General features: G+C 32.5%; 1 protein-coding gene across 1 annotated transcript in view; it reads left to right on the top strand.

The window, feature by feature from the left end:
• The window catches only part of LOC140445517 (ATP-binding cassette sub-family C member 4-like), a 137,379-nt gene that overhangs the window by 78,353 nt on the left and 38,293 nt on the right, over positions 1-20,733 (top strand). Inside the window, exons 8-10 of the mRNA XM_072537597.1 lie at positions 6,200-6,391; positions 10,278-10,465; positions 11,475-11,961. Coding sequence (XP_072393698.1) covers positions 6,200-6,391; positions 10,278-10,465; positions 11,475-11,961 — 867 coding nt within the window. The remainder of the gene's footprint in view (positions 1-6,199; positions 6,392-10,277; positions 10,466-11,474; positions 11,962-20,733) is intronic.

Here is a 20,733-nt window from a genome sequence, read left to right as displayed (position 1 = left end):
TTCCTTGAGTTAAAAAAAAATCCATTTAATCCTAAATGGATTAAGATACTTTCTGATGTTTAGATTTTTCACAACATTCTGAAGTTGTTAAATAAAAAAAATCTGTTGTTGATAAAAATATTAGAAATCAGTTAGACCATACTCTTCCTTCTCTTCTATTAGATAGTTTTAAATCTTCTCTATATAAGAAAATCAATTTCACTTACCATATAGCTGTGGACTACCTTCTTAGAAACTTGATAACTTAGGTTTCCTTGAGTTAAAAAAAAAATCCATTTAATCCTAAATGGATTAAGAATCTTTCTGATGTTTAGATTTTTCACAACATTCTGAAGTTGTTGTCTCTAGGTCTAAGATTTGGCCTTCAACCTTCATTGAAGAGTTATTTCATTAACAAAATCTTGTTGACAAACTTGACAGGGAAGCGGTATCGTTTTTAAAAATCCACCCTTACCTTTTAGTACAAATCAGTCATTATGTTTTCTTCGGTACTAATTTCTTAGTATTTGAGGATAATATTATTTACAAATTTTTGGAACACCTATGGTGTCCTCGATCTCATCCATCCTTGTCAATTTTGTTCTTGATGACGTAATTGCTGACCGATTAGGGTTGTTAGATTTTAAAATAGTTTTATTAAGCGTAATAAAGCATACCGTTTTTCTATATGCGTGTTTTTAGAAGGGCAGAAAACAATAATCGATTAACGAATGTCAACACTATTATTTTCTCGGTAATTTATTTTCTAAGGAGTCATCCTGTTTCTGAGGCTTATTGTCAGTTCTATGAGCTGTTTTAATTCTACTTTTGACAGGAAGCTAACCTTACCAAGAGCACCCCTCTTCATTTACCTTGTGTTTGGGCGAGCAATAAAGTCTGACATGATGGAGGAGGTACTCAATCTAACTTTCCCTCAACTGTTACGATAATTGGAATAGTTGTCACTGAAAGTAAAATCAATTAATGAAAACATATGAGATGTAGATTTTGAAAAATCTACTTAAGATATCGTGTCTAACCACTAATGAGGACAAGCTGAAATAAGTTGATAATTTTTAACTGTAGTGAAACAATAAAATGTTTCTTATTTAGACCCAAGAAAAAATTTCAAACCTAGCTTAGAAACGAAGTTGGTGTGACGTCACGGAGTTCCTTTTCTGACTGTCTGAGAAGAGAAACGTTAGAGTAATTGATTAGGACAAAAACTGAAAAATACAACATTATGTTAATTTAAGGAGCTTTATTATTTTTTAGGGCTTATGAGCGCTGCGTCTAATTTTGTCATGGGAAAACTCCCATCTAAAGTTCATTCGTTTACCAAATTCCCATCAGTAAACATGAGCACGTGTTGATATTCACCGTCTCATTCGTCAAGATGCTATTAAATATAATTTATTACCTTAAGCGAGACAGATTCTCATGTCAGAGATCCCAACTTGTCAGCATTTTAAATTCAAATTGTATCGTGTCGATTTTTAAGTTAATAATTATATATCGTGTTATATTTATGTTATAGTTATTGTTAAGTTGTTTACTGGTCGTGTTATTTTTTAGAGTTTAGTTTAATTGTGATATAATGATTAAATTTCAAGAAATTCTTACACTAACAGTTTCAAAAGTAAATATTTTTAAAAATCATATAATACATAGGTCGTACATCAGTACGACCTTGTTTGGCTTACACGTGGTTCTATTGACGATTGGGAATTTGTAAAATGAATAAGGTTTATATGCTCATCAACAACGTAAGGCTTATCAAAACACAACGGCTTGTAGGACAGTGCTTGTTTTAAAGCAGACTCCCACTACTCGTGTATTTGGCAAATATTCGTCACTTGCCTATATTTGTCATGTAAGTGATTCATTCTGGCATTACTTGTAAAATTATTTGCAACTTGCGAAGTCCCGCTGGTTATCGGTAAAAATGACGCAAGTGAAAGGAATCACGAGGGAAACAAAATAAATACTGAAGGCCGAGAGGTAAAAAAAGTTGCTGTACTTGCCAAGTAACCCAGTATTGGCGTACTTGTCAAATACACAAGTAGTGAAAGTCCATTATAATGGAAGCACTGTACTTGAAACTGAGCTTGAAACTTAATGTGTTTGGTAAGTACACAAATATTGGCGTACTTGCCAAATACACGAGTAGTGGGATTCCGCCTTCAGGAGACGAAGTGGAGACCGAATATATCGAAGGAGATTGATGTATTCCTTAAATGTTAAAAAACAAATTCTAGAAAATACTGAAACAGATACAAAAATACAAAATGATTATGAAGACAGAAATACATAAAAGTCAGAAAGAAATTCTGACACCAAACAGATACACAAAAATAAACAATGGATGATGCAGGAAATTCTAGAGTTAATAAAAGAACGACGTCAACATATAAGATGTAACAAAAATCGATAAACAAATAAAATACAAAATTAAGCAACCGGAAGAAGAATGGTTAAAAACGCAATGCTCAGAAATAGAAGAAAACCAGAAGAGACATGATAGTTTTAACACACACAAAAAAAATTAAATAATTAACTCACAACAATAAAAAAGAAAACCTAGAATACTGAAAGATAAAAATGGGAAACTAGTGTTGAATAATAACAAAAAATTAAAGAGATGCATAGAATACACAAATGTATTGTTCAAAGACAATAGACCAGAACATATGGAAGTATAAGTAGAAGATGATGAGGTTTTGAAAAAGACAAAAATAAAATGGCAAAAAAAATTGCAAAAATCGTAAAGCAGTAGGTCCAGACTAAATCCCAGTAGAAAGCTTAAAGTGCATAAATAATGAAAACTTAAAAACGCCATACACGCTACGATAAATCGTTACGATTTAACTGTACCATTCAAATTACACTAATAATCGCTACGTGCATGGGGTAAAACTGAAAAATTTTCTACTATTTTTAAAAACTTGATCGTCGAACACAACAGTACAAAAATATCAATAGATTCATCGGAAACAGAAGAACTGTGCAGTTTTATCGATACGTGTATGTTCGTTTAATAGTATTTCTCAGAACAGTATCTTTCTTTTAGATAATTGGCGATACGATAGCAGATATAAGTAAGTATTATTATCCATTCTTGGAAAATTATGCCAGTCTTTTAAAAAAAATTGTAATATCCTTAATAAATTCGCATGAGAATAAACTTCTCCTTTCATCAGCCAGTCTTTACACCAGATAGTACGATTTTTCCACTGCTTGATCTTTTTCAAGGTAAATATTGATCACACCACCGCTAAGATGTCGTCGTTAGTCAAAAATTACACATGAAAATTGTTGATTATTGATAAGAAGAGAACTCTACAGTTTTAACGGTGCCGTTTAATCGTAGCGATTTATCATAACGTGTATGATAGTAAAATATACGACGAACTGTAGAGTTTTAACGGTACAATTAAATCGTTATCAATTTATCGTAGTATATGTGTGGCAACCTTTAGACATTATAGTAGATCTTTTTAACACAATATACAAAACAGGACATACAACAATGATTACTTTCCACCTTTTGTGCTATCCCTAAAAACACAAACGCCAAATACTACACTGAATGCAGAACAATATCATTAATAAGTCTTATTCTCAAATTATTCTTGACACTTATACATGGTCGTATAAATAAAAAAATGGAAGAAGAAGTAGATGATAGTCAGTTTGGATGGAAAATGGTAATTGCATTAAGATGCCACAAGAAAATAGTCTCACACCAGTACTTTGATTATTAATTATGTAGTCTAATTTGATTTCTGGTGAAATTTTCTTTATTGTCTTTATTGTGGAGACTTCCACGTGTATAATCTGCTAGATATTTGTTTCAACCTTATATTCATAACAAGAACAAATAAAAATAATAACTGAAATATTTAATTAAATATACAAGGCAGAAAAAATACCAGTAAAGTGGCGCAAATCAAAGTTCGTACATTGCCCAAACCAGGAGCAAAGTTTGTGAAGACTATTGGACCATAAGCTGTTTTTAAAAGTCATCCACAAAAGAATTTATCGGAAACGCGAGAAACAAATTGCGCCAAATCAGTTTGGATTTGTGAACGCCATTGGTACGAGGGAAGCTTTATTTAGCGTGCAGGTATTGTTTCAGAAATATAGAGATGTCAGCTGTGATGTTTTTGCATGCCTGATTGACTACAAGAAGGCTTTTGATAGTCAGGCATGAACAAATGATGGAAGTGCTGAAGAGGACAGGGATTGACGGAAGAGACCTAAAAATAATAGCTAACCTATCAACCAGCGGTGCTCCAAACAGATGGAGAATATACAGATCAGATCAAAATCTTAAGGGAAGTGAAACAGGGGTGCATAATTTCACCAATGATATTTAATCTGTACTCGGAGCACATTTTCAAAAGAAGCTCTAAAAGATATTGATAAAGACATCTCAATAAATGGCGTCAAGCTCAATTGCCTGCGATATGCACATGATACAATAGTGTTTGAATAGCAAAGAGCAAATCAGTATGTGAACCAAATGAGAATTGAACGGGTCTTACACTACAACTACTTGGGAACTATAGTTCCCAAAAAGTGCGTTTTTGACTATGAGCTCTTAGTTCAAGAACCATGATCTCACTCTAGAAACAAAAATAAAGCTCATTGAAGGCGGAAACTCAATCAAAACTTTGGGCTTTTGAGCTATAGTTATACAAAAGGATCCTGAAGATACCATGGACAGAAAAAGTCACCAATGAAGAAGTACTACGGAAAATGAACACTACCGCGGATTTGGTGAACATCGTGAAGGAAGATGCAGTACTTGGGACATATAATGAGAAATCAAAGCAGATATGAGCTACTCCAATGCATTTTGCAAGGCAAAATTGAGGGAATAAGGGCCCCAGGATGAAGAAAAATATCTTGGCTTGCTAACCTGAGAGCACGGTATAGAAATATCTCAACACAGCTATTCCTTATAGCTACCAACAAAGTCATCATAGCCAGAATGATCGCCAACGTTCGGAACGGAAAGGCACCCTAAAAATGAGAAGAATTTATATATATAACAAGCGAGTCTTCTACAGCTGGCGCCGCTTCTCGCATCCTAATTTCCAGCGTTTTCTGTCGAAGCAATCTTCAGTTGTTAAATCTCTGGCGGTCATTGCATCGTCGACATCGTCTCTCCAGGATCGTCTTGGTCTACCTCGTTTTCTTCTAGTTGGCGGAATCCATTCTTCTATTTTTTTTTCATTCATTCATTCATTTTTCATTCATATTTTTATTCATTCTCTGAAGGTGTCCATACCAGTTAAGTCTTTTGGCTTCGATTGTGTCTATTATGTCTAGATCGATTTCCATTTCTCTCCGAATATCTTCGTTTCTCACCCTATCAAGTCTAGTGAGCTGGCGACATCGTCTCCAGTAGTTCATTTCCATGGCCTTAATTTTTGATTTGTTTCTTTGGTTTATTTCCCAGAGTTCGGCGCCGTACAGCCCAATACTTTCTATTATTGTTTTATAGATTCTTCTTTTATTTTCTTTTGTTATTTTTTTATTCCATAATAGTCCGTGTAGCTGTCTGGTGGCTGATCTTGCTTGGCCAATCCTGGAGTGTATTTCTTCGCTACTTCCTGCTTTTGATGTTATTTGAACTCCCAAGTATTTGAAATTGTCTGTTGTCTTTTGTCTTCTTCTCTGTCTGCAAACAGACAGATTCATATTCTGTACTTGACAGAACTGAAGTACTGTGTTGCCTCTTTCATTCCGTAGTCTCAGTCTATTTTCAGAAATGATGTTTTCAACTTTGCCTTCTCCCACTTTTGCATTGAGATCTCCTATTATTATTGTTACTTCATGTTTTTTTCGTGCGCTACATTAAAACTTTAATCTCAGTATAGGGTTTATCGGTTGTTGTAACATCTTAAGTTATCCAGCCAGGAAATATGTTGTCTTCACGGGTTTCTTTTACGAAACACCTTGTCCTTCCATAACCGACTGAAGTAAATCATACCTTCCAATATTTCTCACTATATGTCACAAAAATACTTAATTTTTAGTTTAAAACATTCGTATTACACCTTTTTATAAACATAAACTCAGCTTTACCGAGTTATTTCCAACTAAGAGTAGTTTTCTTTGGATTTTTTCAAAATTGCTTACAATTTTCATAAGATATTGAGTAGATTATTTAGTATTTATTTAACTTAAATAAAATATTTTATAATTATAGGGTAAAATTGAAGCTCAGGGTACCTTTAATGAACTGATGGACTATAATCTAGATTTCACCAAATTATTAGTTGCCGCTGATGAAACAGAAGACAAGGAAGAAGACTCAGACTCGGATGGGGGTAAATTAATAAAAAGTGGATGTGCTTCGGCGCGTAGTAGAAGAAAATCATCCGGAATATCGACTTTGAGTGTAAGTATTTTAAATTAATGTATAATTCATATTATCGTAAACAATAAATTTTGCATTTATTTTATTTATTTTTCTGACTGATATATATCACTGAAAAATAATAGAAAAGAAAATCGAGAGAAGTTAACTTCCATTTGCTTTCAAATATATATATATATATATATATATATATATATATATATATATATATATATATATATATATACATATATATATATATAGTATACTCCCTCTATAACGAACACGATTATTGCGAGGTTTCGCTTATAACGAGATACATTAGATGTCCCGTGAAATTTCTATTGAACTATAACCGTCTACAGCGAGGCAAATTTGGTTATAACGAGAGAAAATAAGATCCAAAAACGTGTTTTTTAACGTTTTTGGTCGGGTCGTGGCTACTTTTGCTATATATACTTACTATTTGGATAAATACCTTTTCAAACAGCCCCTCAATAAACTTAACTGCAGCCCGCAATAAACTTCTTTACAATGAATAAATACAACTGTTTCACATCTTTAGAAAATATGATAGAATGATACTGGACCATTTAAAGCAGTTAAAAATGACAGAGTTCTTAAAATTGCAGAAGCAATAGTTTATGTTATCCTTGAAAATACGCTTTATACATTATGTTGTTGGAAAAAAATATAAGTACATATTTTTTGTTTTAACGTATATCATTGATAATAAAAGTAAACAATTTTATGTTTGAATATATTTCATTGACAATAAAAGTAAATAACTTTTTTTCAAAAAGGCCATTCAAACAATACTTATTAGCATCTTATATTGCTCCGAATGGCTTCACTATAGGAAGTTAATGGTTTAGAAAACTACATATTCATATGTATGCACAGTATTATTATTGTCTGATATAACGAGATCGGCTTATAACGAGGTAATTAGTCTGTCATTTCAGTTCTCGTTATAGAGGGAGTCTACTGTATATACATTTATATTATTATATAGTATAGCTAATTTTAAATCTTATGGTATAAAATTTGAAGAATTGGTTTATAATGCAATATGATAATCATAGTTACGTTGACGTTTTACTTGAAATTTACTAATTAACAAAATTAAATTTTTTCTGTACTTTAATTACCATAGTTGCTTGTTATGAAACAATATCCTCTGATTTCAAATTTGAAGGATTTTTTAACGGGCATGGGTTTGTTCTAAACATGGTGGTCGCTCACACCTCCAAGATTTTTTGAGAAGTCCAACGGTGAATCTAGAAAGTATATTTTTAGGGATAAATTGAACTGAGCTTTATAATTTTAAAGGAGTTCTGAAGACGGGTGTCCCTTAGTACTCAGTTTATGTATTACCAAGTAATTCAGTAGTGACATGTTTTCTACATATAAATGTATTAAAGATCACTTTAAAAGTATGGTGTTGGCCTGACTAGCAACCAATTTTCCATGTTGAACTTCGAAAAATAAAGATTGTACTTTCGTTTGTTATTGAAAACTCTAAAATTCAAGTCAGTTTAATAGCGTTCGACAGAGGTCTAATAAACACTATTAATAAAATAGATACGAATATAGAAGAAATATGAATAGATAATAGATAAAATAGAATAGATCAAATAAAATAAATAAAATAGAATAGATAAAATAGACAGATAGAGCAATAATAAAGCAAACAATTTAATTAAACCCAGACGGTGAGACATATTCACCCCTAAGAATTACGTTCGGGTGTAACAATTCATTGTAGCGAGGTGTATTAACTCGAGTTAATAACAGGAGTCACTTCACCGCGCTTTAATGCTCCAGACCATCCCTTTCCCCCCTATAGCACTCTAACGTGTGATAGGGGCACAACTATCAGCTAAATGCTCTTCATGTGGGAGTCCTAGGTAATAGAACCCCAAAATGATTCTATAACCGATTCAAATTCAGGACACCGTGACGCGCTTGGTGCTGTTATCCTCTGGTGACTTGTCGGCGAATCTAAAATTGCTTGCTTGGGCCCCAAGTCTCTGCTCCGGACTACGTCCAGTTTGGAGACTTGGCGCTCAAGTGTTTGGTCTTTTTTTTAGTTTTTTTTTGTTGGCCTAAGTCGTTTTTTATCATCTTGTTATTTTTTTTGGTGGGATGTCTATATGAGGGTCCTGTTGGTGTACTTTTGGTCCTATCCCCTTAGGACCCACACAGTGCGGCAATTTGTTTATTGAATTTTTAGATCTACGAACTATCCTCTGTTGGTTTATTTATTTTTCTCTTTTGGGTTTTATTTTTCTCTTTGGTGATTTTATTTGTTTGTTTTCTTGTTTGATTTTCTCTCCCGTATTTATTTTGTTTTCTGTCACTACATTTTATTTTATTTGTCTTCGCTTTGATTTGGTTCCTTTATTTATTTCACTGTTTCTTGTTTAGGTCTCTTGTCTTTCCAACGGTGGAAAGCGTCATATCTCATGATTTGTCGCAGTATGGGACTAGTGTGGTTTTTCAACTCTGCGAATTTAATCCTGGCTCCATCCTTCATTATTTCAGTCACCCTAACCTGATGTAGTTCCATGTATATAAAGCGTTCTGCTACAAATATTAAGATGTTGGCGGCTTCTCTTAAAGCTGTGGTGAACTGCTTGAATCCTCTTCTTTGTAGTATTACAGTTTTGTCCCCATGCGAGAGATGAGTATGTAAGTATCGAAAGAATGATACTGTTTAATAATCTCATTTTGGTTATTATCCTTAATTTGCTTTTTCTGTATATGAGTCCTCTAATTGATGCTTTAGCCATGTTGGCTTTTTGCACTGTGACATCTACGTGCTTTTTAAATGTAAGTCCTTTATCCATGGTGACTCCCAGGTATTTTGACTCGCTTTTCCACTAGATGGGATTGTTCTGTACAGTAAGTTATTCCTCTGATTGCTGATGTTTTTTTTTTTTGAATAGCACTCCTCGATTTCGTCCAACGCGGTTTGCAGGTTGTTTACTGCTATGTCTACATTTCGGTGCTTGTCCTCTATCGAAGTGTCATCGGCATAAAGCCTTAATAGTGTTTCTGTTGTTCTGGAAAGGTCTGCGTAAATATTGAGTACGGCAGGGGTGACAGGACCGACCGCTCCCTGTGGCACACCAGCCTCCGTGGTTCCGAGTTCGGACAAGACTTATTTCATTCGAACTCTGAAGTTCCGGTTGCTCAAGTAGGAAGAGATTAGTCTCGTCATTGCCCTGCTGTAGTCATATTTTCTCATTTTGTAAAATAGATAGAAACCATTTATAAAATATTATGAAATCTATAAAACCTAATTCTTGGTGATTATACTGGGTCACGCAAGAGGTTTTTCGACTCTTAACTCACGTATTGTTGATTTAATATTGAACTAAATAACGCAATGTTTTGGTTATTAAAATATTATTTTCAAGGTTCTATTTTAATAATTAAATGTAACTTGAATATTCAAAAATACCGTATGGCATATTCCACAAAGGGAACTTTTTTTTTTAATTAAAAGAAGCAAGTAACCACCAAAAATTTATGCCATGAACAGAACACGGTGTTAGACACAGGCCGGCCTATTTAGATTTCATTCTTTAATTGCACCAAATATAGATTTTTAGATATATACATTTTAAATTTGTAAAATGAAATTTTTCGCTCCATCCTCACGCTTGTCAACTTTTAGCTTTAAGTTATTGTATACTTTCCGCTGCTTTGTAATGATCCTTACACTAGTTAAAATTATATATTCGATCTTGGCTGCACAGTATTAATCAATAAATCAGAAACACTTTTTTTCAATGGCTGCGAGTTTTAACTTATAGTTGGTTTTTTAATATTTAAAAAGTAAGTTTTTAATTTATTGTATTTTAAAAATAACTATTTTTTAAATTACTGAATATAGTAAAAGGTAATTTTTGATTTGCAGGATTTTTCGGAAAGTATGTATGATGATCCCCAAGTAATTGAAGAGGAGTCAGGAAATTCTAAAATCGGCACAACCTTTGGGCAATACATTGCGTCTACTAAAAGTATTTGTTTTGTAACGTTTATAGCCATTCTGCTCGTTCTTGCACAAGGTTTTAATGTTTTGGTTGATCTATGGGTAACTTTCTGGTAAGTACTAAGTAAGTTTTTCGATATTAGTTATGTTTATATATTGATCAATAAAAATAATTTCTACTATGATCTGAGACGTCGCATACACTTTTGTCAATACTTCTTTTTCCTCTAGTGCCGTCTCCACTAATCAAGGTTGGGTATAACCGTTGCAAATTTGTCTCTATCTTCTGCTTTTCTTAAGAGCGTCTGTGTGTTTAACCCGGTCCAATCGCGAATGTTTTTCAGCCAGGATATTTATCGTCTACCCTTTTTCCTTCGATTTTACATTTCATAATCAGCTGCGACAACTCGTATTAATCATTTCTAAGTATGTGCCCCAAATATGCTGTCTTGCGCCTTTTAATGGTGGTCAAAAGTTCTCTGTCTCTTCCATTCTGTGCAACACCATTTCGTTCGTAATATGATCGGTCCATGGCATCTTCAAAGTTCTCCTAAAATGCCACATCTCAAAAGCTTCCAGTTTTCTCATTAAGTCAACATTAACGGTCCAGCCTTCGACACCATAAAGAAGAATAGAGTGGATATAACATTTTACCATCCGATATCGGATTTGCAGAGTCTTTGGTTACTCAGAAATTTCCTCATCTTTAAAAAGGCTGCTCTTGATTGTTTTAATAATTCCTTCCCTCTACTATTATCATCATTTTTTATTTCCTTAAGTATTATGTTTTTTATATTTTGCGTTATTTTTCCGGTTCTTAAGGCACTCATCACTGTATATTGTGCTTTAAAAATCACTTTCAAAATGAACGTCTAAACATGAAAATTTCGTATGTTACATATAGTAATGTAAGTTTATAGTTGTGGTTGATTATCTTATATGTATCGTTCTTAGATAGTATCGTTAGTATGTATCGACAATATGCACCGTTTCGTTTTCCTAATATCCTCGATATTAAAAAAACAAATAATAATACATATTTCTTAATACTAGTGTTTTTTTGTGCATAATTCTGCATAATAAAGTCTGCATAATTTTTAAGAAAAATTTATATATTTTTAGGACTTCTCAAGAGCAAATACGTCATTCAAACAACACAGCCATTTTATTGCAATCGACGGGTACTAATGAAATAGAATTATATCCATTAAACCAAACAAGCAAAATCAATGCAACTCATCGATTTTTTTACAATACTGAGAATAATAATAGCTCACTAATCTTGAAGCAAATAAATTTTGATGACTTATTTGACAAAATCCAACTCGACGGTCAAGTACAAAATATCATTAAAACAGACTACGCTATATATATTTATAGTGTTTTAATGGCACTAGCTATTATTTTAACGATAGCCAGATCTTTTCTGTTCTATAAAGCTTGCATGATGTCATCTACCCATCTGCACAGCAGCATATTTCACACGTTACTTAAAGCGCCGATGAGATTTTTTGATACAAATCCTAGCGGAAGAATTCTTAACCGATTCTCTAAAGATATGGGTGCTATAGATGAAGTGTTGCCAAGAGTTTTGTTAGACAGCTTTCAAGTAAGTTAATTTATATTTCATATTTTTTAAATGCACAGTGATTACAAGAAAAACTTCTTATTTGTGGAAGGAAAACTTTATATCTGTGCCCTCCTCAATAAATATTCAAAACAAGATATTGTCTAATCTTTGTTAGTAATGCGTTATGATTCGTTTGTTCTTTATTAAGCTTGTATTAATTACCATTTAAATGGGAATAAGCCACAATTAAAGGTAAAAGTAAGTTTATTAACGTTTTAATTTCCACTTCGGAAATCGTTCTCAAAATACAAACAATAGTAATTTAAATAAATTTTGTTTTTTGTAAAAAGACTGGTACAATAACTGTGTTGTAAGTCTAAATTAACAATATTAATAACTTTATCTACAAAGTTTGTTTAAATTAACACTATCATTTAAAAAATAAAATAAACAATACAAAACCAGAAGTCGTTTCGATACTATTGCAAATATACCTGGAGCCATTTAATTTATAACCAATAACAAACTTAAGATTTTAATTATTACACGGACGTACATACCGACCACGGATCTCACTGTGTTTACTTTGAGCTTATATTTAAACTGAACAGACCATCGTTCTTTTAACTTCTCAGTGGTCATTTCTTGGTTGTATTCATCCATATTGTCATCGGATACATCCAACTGCATGAATCTGAGTAATGAAAGATATTCTTGGTTGTAGAGCTATATGAGAAAAATAAATTTATAAAACAAATATTAAGAAATACGACATAGTGTTTTTAAAATACAAAAATCTGAAAAACTAAATTCAAAAACATACGAGAGACTCTAGGAAAGAAAAGAGACGTAACGCTAAAGATTTCAAAATTACAATACACCACCCAACAAACAAATAAAGACAGCCATCAAAGACGCCAAAAAAAAATAGCTACTAGAAAACTGTAAATGTAAAGAAATAAAATAATTAGATAAAAAAACAGATAACCAAGAATATATTGGTAAACATAACCTTCACAATGTTACTAATGACAATAAATTAAGACTTACAATTAGTATTTCAGCTTTCAAAGACATGATTGTGGCATGCACGTGTTTTATTCATAAGAACATCAATAAAGCAACTTGTATCTCCAAATTAAAACACTACATACCAAATTGACCATATTTTCAATGACAGGCACTTTACAAACCTAATGGACGTCAGAAGTTACAGAGGCGCAAATATTGACTCAGACTACTTCATTATAAGACCCAAGTTTCAAAAAAAAAATTTTAATGCCAGGAAAGAATGGACCACTGAACAAACACAATTTACATATGCTAAATAATAAAAAACATATAGAAACAGTTCCAGTCACATATAAAAATAACCCTAAAACAAACCTAAACAGTCGACCTGACAAGCACAGAAATGTGGTACAACTTCAAGGAGGCTTTGAAATTAGCAGCCCAAAGTACATTAGGAATATTACGAAACCAAGAAAGAAACGACTGGTTCGACCAATATTACAAAAAATAACAGATGAAAAGAACTAGACATTTAAGATCATGCAACAACGAACAACTAGAACAACAGTAGATGGGTAAAAAAGCTTACGGATGTAGCGTAACTTACGAGGAAGGGATATTGTGGGTTAAAAGAGAAATAAGAATTCCAGATGTATGTATGTTAACTGTTCAAATCGACGCATAGGTGTTTTGAAAGACACAACAGTGAGCTTTGGGACGTGAGTCTATAGAAAAAAGAAAGCAGAAAAATAAAGGACGTCACCTTGTTCCTTTTTCTAGGGGCGGGGAAAACTTGATGCTTGGCCTATGAGAAGATTGATTTAAGACAGATTATAAAAGAACGACAAGTATGCTAAATCTCTCTAAAAAACCAAAATGCATACATAGTCAAAAAAAAAACAAACACACTTACCTTATATTGTCACTCTACATTTATATTAGAATTATCCGACTATTTTCCAAGAGAATGGAAGATTATGAGAGGTAATAAATAAATAATTGCTATAAATTAAGAATTTTTATTTCTTGATAGTCCAGCTAAGTAAAAGTTTATATAGAATGCTAATATATTGGCAAAATAGACATATCTAGACACCATCGCAAAATCAAAAAAGTAAATATTTAGGCAAATCAGATTTTAAACAAATATTTATAGAATTAGATAGAATACCCTTTTAACTGGGTAAAGCTGAAGTGTAAATTTGAACAAAAATATTTTGGCATTACCTTAGTTAATAATATATCATGATATATTTGTATGAAAACTTTTCTAATACAATATATCTGGAGAAAGATAGCTGAACAAGAAGTATATTAGTTATCGCTTGATTAGTAGAGTACTGAACATACAAACCTTCGGGTTGTACACAAAAACAAAAGTTATTCTGAACAAATTGTGGAAGATACCTTATACAAAAATCGTAGCACTGCACTGCATTAAGTACATATACTTTATCTAATTTACATTCCGTTGCACGTCATCGGCGTCATAGCCCGTGACGTCACATGATACCAACACGAAATACTTAGGCTGTCGGTGTGTTCTCTTTTTTAGAATCACTTTGCCGAGTAAACTGGCATTACAGCCACTAGACATATTTTATTATATAAGCGTGAAAATAATATTTCAAGATTTCGATTAACGTTAACTTAAAGAAATACACAATAATATGTTTCATTTTATTTATATAAATGCATTATAAAGCGTTTTTATGACGAACATTTGTTCGGAACACACTGTAACTGTAATCGAACGAAGGTGAAATTTTGGCATAAATTGGTAACACTTATTTGACAGTTGCTGTGTTGACACTTTAGTTTTGTTGTTATTATTTACTATTAATTAAACTGTTGGTTTTAAAACAAGCGGCTCAAATTGTTTTTAACAAGATTATTTTTTAACTCTTGTTTTGTTTCTATTTATTTACATTAAATATTAATTTATTGTGTTGTATAATCCACTTTTGCAATAATTATGTGACCTATTTGATTTAAAATGTATTCAGGAATTTTTTATACTTTGGAAACTATGTCAACTTCGATCTCTGACGTAGATAATGACGTGCAACGGTATGTAAATTAGATGGACTGTATGGAACAAAAATTAAGCCAAACCAATTATCAAACCAGGTATATTTCCTTAGTTCACCAATAGAAAATATTCAGCAATTATATCTAAACTATCTTGATATGTATTAAATTCATTAAAAAAACTTATAAAGAAGTTTATTTTCCCTTAGTCGGCACTGGCTTTAAACTTTACTTAATTAAACTTAAAACACTTAATTTAATTTCTGATTAGCTGCTAATGCATCTATTTAAATGAGACTATGTGTACTTAAATGCTTCTATAAACTCTGATATTATTGTTCTCATTTTTTACACGCAAAGTACCGAATTAATCCGCCTATTTTGGATTTGGACTTCCCTACTTGAAGTCGACTGTTTCTCACGGCCGGTTTAAGGAAAGTAACGCAACCTAACAATTCTTTCTCGCAAGAGGACGGATGGAAATTTTCTTAATTTTCTTAAAAGGGCTTCTGTTTGTGTATTGCGCAGATAGCCAATTTTAGAACCAGAATTTTATTTTAAAACCTCTACAGGCAAAACAGAGAAAAGATGAACCAAGCAGTGAAACAGTTAGTATGTCATCTAGGAAGCACACTTGGAAAAATATAAAAAGACTTAAAAGTTGTTAGAATTATTTTAGAACACAAAAAGATTATGGACCATTTTCGGTTCTTATGATTTACAGGGTAAAATAAAAATGCTCCGAGGTGAGAGGAGAACCGCAATCACCAAAAAGAAGCTAGAATCAGAAAACGACATATTACGACTCGAAAGACATATGAATCAAGGAAAAACAAAAAAGAGTTGTCACTATATAAATACAATTAGAAAGAAAACATCAATTCGAGAATCAGTATATGTAATGATAAGGATGGCAACTTGCTTACCAACAAAGAGGATATTCTGTTACGATGGATCACTTTCGTGAGTTGCTGGAAGGGGAACCTACTAACAACAGTGAACTGAAGTACCGAAATGAGGAATTTGTGGAACCCTTTGGTACATAAAGTAAAAATATCTACAAAAGAAATCACCAAGGTGACAAAAAGTAGTTTGTAAAATTTAACCTGAGGAACAAATGCCTGAGTAGAGTAGAGTAGAGTATTTATTTAACTACATAACATATACAAATATTGTTTGTAGCAAGTCAAAAAGAACATACATAGTATTAAAAAAAAACGAATATAAAACGTAACTTAAATAATATATACAAACAAGAACACATATAATAAATAGAAAAAACATTTATGGCAAAGTTACGGTAAGCAGTTCAGTCGATGTTCTGCAATTAGTCATATATTCTTCCGAGCAGTAAAAACAATGTTTCAGAAGATATTTTTTTATAACTTTATCGAAACTATTACAGCTTAGCTGTTTTATACTTTTTGGTAAAATATTGTAATAGTTATAATTAAGACTATTTTTTTCTGAAAGACTTTAGTCTACAGCGATTTGTTCGTAGGTAGTGACAGTTTCGCGTATTGTGAACATGGACATCAGACTGCTTTATTAAATGAGCACGTTTTCTGTGAATTTCAGTTAAAACTTGAAATATCAACAGACTAGGTAGCGGCATAATTTTAAAATTGATAAAGAAAGGTCGGCAGTGTTCTAGATAACTAACCCTTGCTAAAATCCTGACAGCTTTCTTTTGCATTCTAAAAATTTGAAGTGCATTTGTTGAATTGCCCCATATAATTACACCATAGTTTAGATGAGAGTGGAATAAGGAAAAATATGTCATTTTTAATGTTTCAAAGTTGACAACCCTTGCTAGTTGGCGAATAACAAATAATGAACTTGATAGTTTTTCCTTAAGTTGTGAGATATGGGCCGACCAGTTAAGTCGATTATCTATGGTTATTCTCAATAGTTTAACAGTCTCTTTGTTAACCAGATCATTGTGTAAATTACTTGCAGATATAACCAAATTTTGCGTTTTATCAGAGTTAAGTTTTAGTTTGTTTGCAGCAAACCATGAACTAGATTTTGTAGAAACTTCCTCATGAGACATTTTTAAATCATCATTATTTTTTCGTGATATAACGTATGTCGTATCATCTGCGAATTGTATGGTTTTGAACGGAGATATGAATTTAGGCAGATCGTTGACATAAATAATAAACAAAAGAGGTCCTAAGACCGAACCTTGTGGGACTCCATGTTTAACGGATAGAAAATCGGAGAGATGACCTTTAGACACTACTGCCTGGTGTCTGCCACACAGATAAGAAGTTATAAGCTTAAGAGGGATACCTCTGATTCCATAGTAATTTAGTTTGTGAAGCAAAATGTCGTGTGAAACGCAATCAAATGCCTTCGACCAGTCGCAAAGAGAAATTGCTATGCGATTGCCGCGTTCAAGCCCCTCAATCACCTCGCTCACAACATTAAATACCGCGTTCGTAGTAGAACGAGCACTTCTGAATCCATATTGTGAGTTGCTAAAGTAATTATTTGACTCAAAATAGGAATAGAATTGTTGTTTGATAACTTTTTCAATCACTTTTCCAAAAGTAGAAACAATGCTTAAGGTCTGTAATTGTCAGTTTTTGAGGAATCACCTTTTTTGTAGATTGGTAGTACTTTTGAGTATTTTAGTATTTCTGGAAATACTCCAGTTGATAGAATTAAATTAATAAGATGAGTGAAAGGTGTTAAAACTATTTGGTAAGTTTCTTTTAAAATTTTGCTATTAATTTCGTGAACGTCCCTACAATTAGAATTACTAAGAGACTTTATTATTTGAGAGACCTCTTCTTCCAGAACGGGACGAAAAAAAAAAGGACTTGCTCGGAGAAGGATAATTTCTATAACTGACGAGGACATCGACGTTAATATTGGGAAGAGATGTAATTATATTCTCTGCAATTGTAGTAAAAAATTGATTCATTTCGTCTGGAGGTAGATCAAGTTGTACCGAACTGGATCTTGTGTAGTTTCTTTCGAAATTTACTATTTTTCAGCAGTCTCTAGGTTCATTATTGGAATTAGTAATAAAATTACAGTAAGCTGACTTTTTTGCAATTTTTAATTGCCGATTATATTCAACTTTTTGTTGTTTATATACTTTGAATAAATCGGGATCCTTAGTGGCATCTGCAATGTGTTTAACAAGAGAAAGATTAGATCTGTAAGATCTTAATTCATTATTAAACCATTGCACAGGTGTTTTTTCAGCCATTTGTCGCACTTTTTTTAGCGGAAAATGCTTTAATATTAAATTGTTATACGTTTCGGTAAGAAAGACTGTTAAAAAATCAGGATCATTATTAATATCATAGAAAAAGTCCATATTTGTACTAGCTAGCGCACGTTTAAGCTTCTGTAAACCAGAAGAAGTAATAAACCGTTGAAATGTTTGATAAGTGTCAACAACTTTATGGTCAGAGTCAATAAATAAAAACTGAGCTCGATGGTCAGAAAAACAAGGTTCAAATACGCCCACTCTGTAGATAGTTTCAGAATAATTTGTCATAATGTTGTCGATGCAACTACTGGACTGGGATGTGATTCTAGTATAATCGTTTATAGTTGTTTTTAGACCAAAAGATGTTAATAGATTTTGAATATCAAAAAAAGGTTCAGATTCAAGTTTAAAATTTATATTAAAATCACCAAGTATGATAAGTTTATCTGCTTTATTAAGCAAGGATGTTATGACATTTTCAAAATTCACCAAAAATAAGTCAAAGTCACCCTTACCCGATCTGTATACAGTTAAAATATTGGTTTTTATTGAAGGTACATAAATTGCACAAAACTCAGAACTTTGCTCTACATTATATTCATTTAGATTAAGAGAAGAATACATAAGATTTTCTTTTACATAAATTGCAACTCCGCCTTGTTTCTTTTTTACCCTACAAAAGAAATTAGCTAATGAAAAGCCGGAGATGTTAATTAATTTTAAATTTTCTTCACTTTGCCAGTGCTCGGAAAAACATATGACGTCATATAATTTTTCATCCGCAAGAAAAGCATTTATCATATCGACTTTATTTGAAATACACTGCAAATTAACATGAAACATGCTTACCGTACCTTTTTGAATTAGTTTATTTTGATAAAATGTTGTAGAAGCTTCTAGGTTTCTTCCTCCGTCTTCTTTTTGTGCTGAAAATTTCTGTTGAAGTTAAATCTCCTAACGGCAGCTCCATTGGGCCAAATATTAGGACTGTAGACTTCGTCAATTTTATCGAAAGGGAAAGATACCTTATATGTGGAGTATTTGTCAGTTTTATGCCATTCAACGCAGTTAAAAGTAATGTTGGGTACCGTCTCACCCAAAAATTTTAGAAGATCATCGGCTTTCATATCAACACCAATGCGGGACACATGTACATGACCTTGTCTAGGAATGGTGTTTACAGTAGACGTTTCATTGCTTCCAATAATCGGTTTGTATTTGTTTTCTTTTTTCGGTTGGGTATTCCAAGATGAGTGTCCTGTTTTTAGATTGTTTTTATTTTCTTTTTGTTTATCACTCATGTATGAATAAGGTAGACTTGTGTTTTTGTTTAATGACATTTTAATGGGTTCTTGACTGGTAGAACCTGAGTTGGTCGTGCCTGCTTTATTTACAGTTTTTTCACTAGATGACGTTGGAACGGGCATGGCTGAATTTTTATTATATTTATCTTTTAATAAAGAAATTAAATCTTGTTGCTCTTCCGTACGTTTTTCTAGATGGAATGATAGTTTACTTACTGCTGCAAGTTCACTTTTTATATTAGTAAGTTCCTTGTTGGTCTTTATACACTGTTCACACACAATAACGTCTAGGTTATGTTCGATATTAAATGCTTTAATACCTTTTTGCACTGTTTGTGTTAATTTATTAACATAATCAGATAACTGAGGATTAGAACCAGACACTGGTAACTTTAAATTCACTAATATGTCAATTAATTCCTGCTTTTTTAGCTTATTTAGTTCCGCTGTTAAAACTGCGACTTGACTATCGGACGCCATCTTTTTTGATGAATGGAGCCTAGGCTTAATATGCCCGTTATGCAAAAAGTGGAACCCCAAAAATGCAATAATTACCACAAAATAACTCTCCTAAATACAGCATAAATTATATTGTCAAACATCTTGCATGAGAGATTAAAGTCTTGTACCAAAGTGTTCGGAGGAGAACATCAGGCAGGTTTCAGGCGTTTACTTTTAACTATAAATCAGATCAAGAGCTATAAATATCTGGGAACTGATAACAGGACAATTCATTCAACGGGATCCCAAGAGTTAGTCGAGTGAGGAATTATAAAGTCCTCAGAATAGGTAAAGAACGTGATATGCTCATCATGATATAAAAACAAACATCGGGGTGCTTTATTCATACAATATGTTGACCCCATGCCTGTTTCGAGGAGCTGTAAACAAAGTCAAAATGGCCATGATGATTAGCCAATATCAGGAACGCAGAAGTATTTAAAGTTAAAAAAAAACGGGTGTGGCAGTCCAGTGGGACTGCCAGTAGAAGTTACTTACACTTCTATACACGCATTCGCCGTTACAAATTTATTTGGGAGTCAATCTGCACAATCATTATATATGTAATGCTATAGGTAAGACAGCAGAAAGAGAAACAGAATTAATAACAACTTACCAACAATTAATAAACAACATTTGACCTGTAATAGGAGTATAGTAAATGAAGGATTGAATAAATATTTTGATGAAAATGTATATTTTTATTTTCATATAATACGTATGGAAGGAGTTGAA

The sequence above is a fragment of the Diabrotica undecimpunctata genome, chromosome 7 (genome assembly GCF_040954645.1).
Source record: "Diabrotica undecimpunctata isolate CICGRU chromosome 7, icDiaUnde3, whole genome shotgun sequence".
In the NCBI taxonomy this organism is placed as follows: Eukaryota; Metazoa; Arthropoda; class Insecta; order Coleoptera; family Chrysomelidae; genus Diabrotica; species Diabrotica undecimpunctata.
The sequence above is the reverse complement of the archived record's forward strand: the minus strand, read 5'-3'. Positions and strand labels throughout refer to the sequence as shown.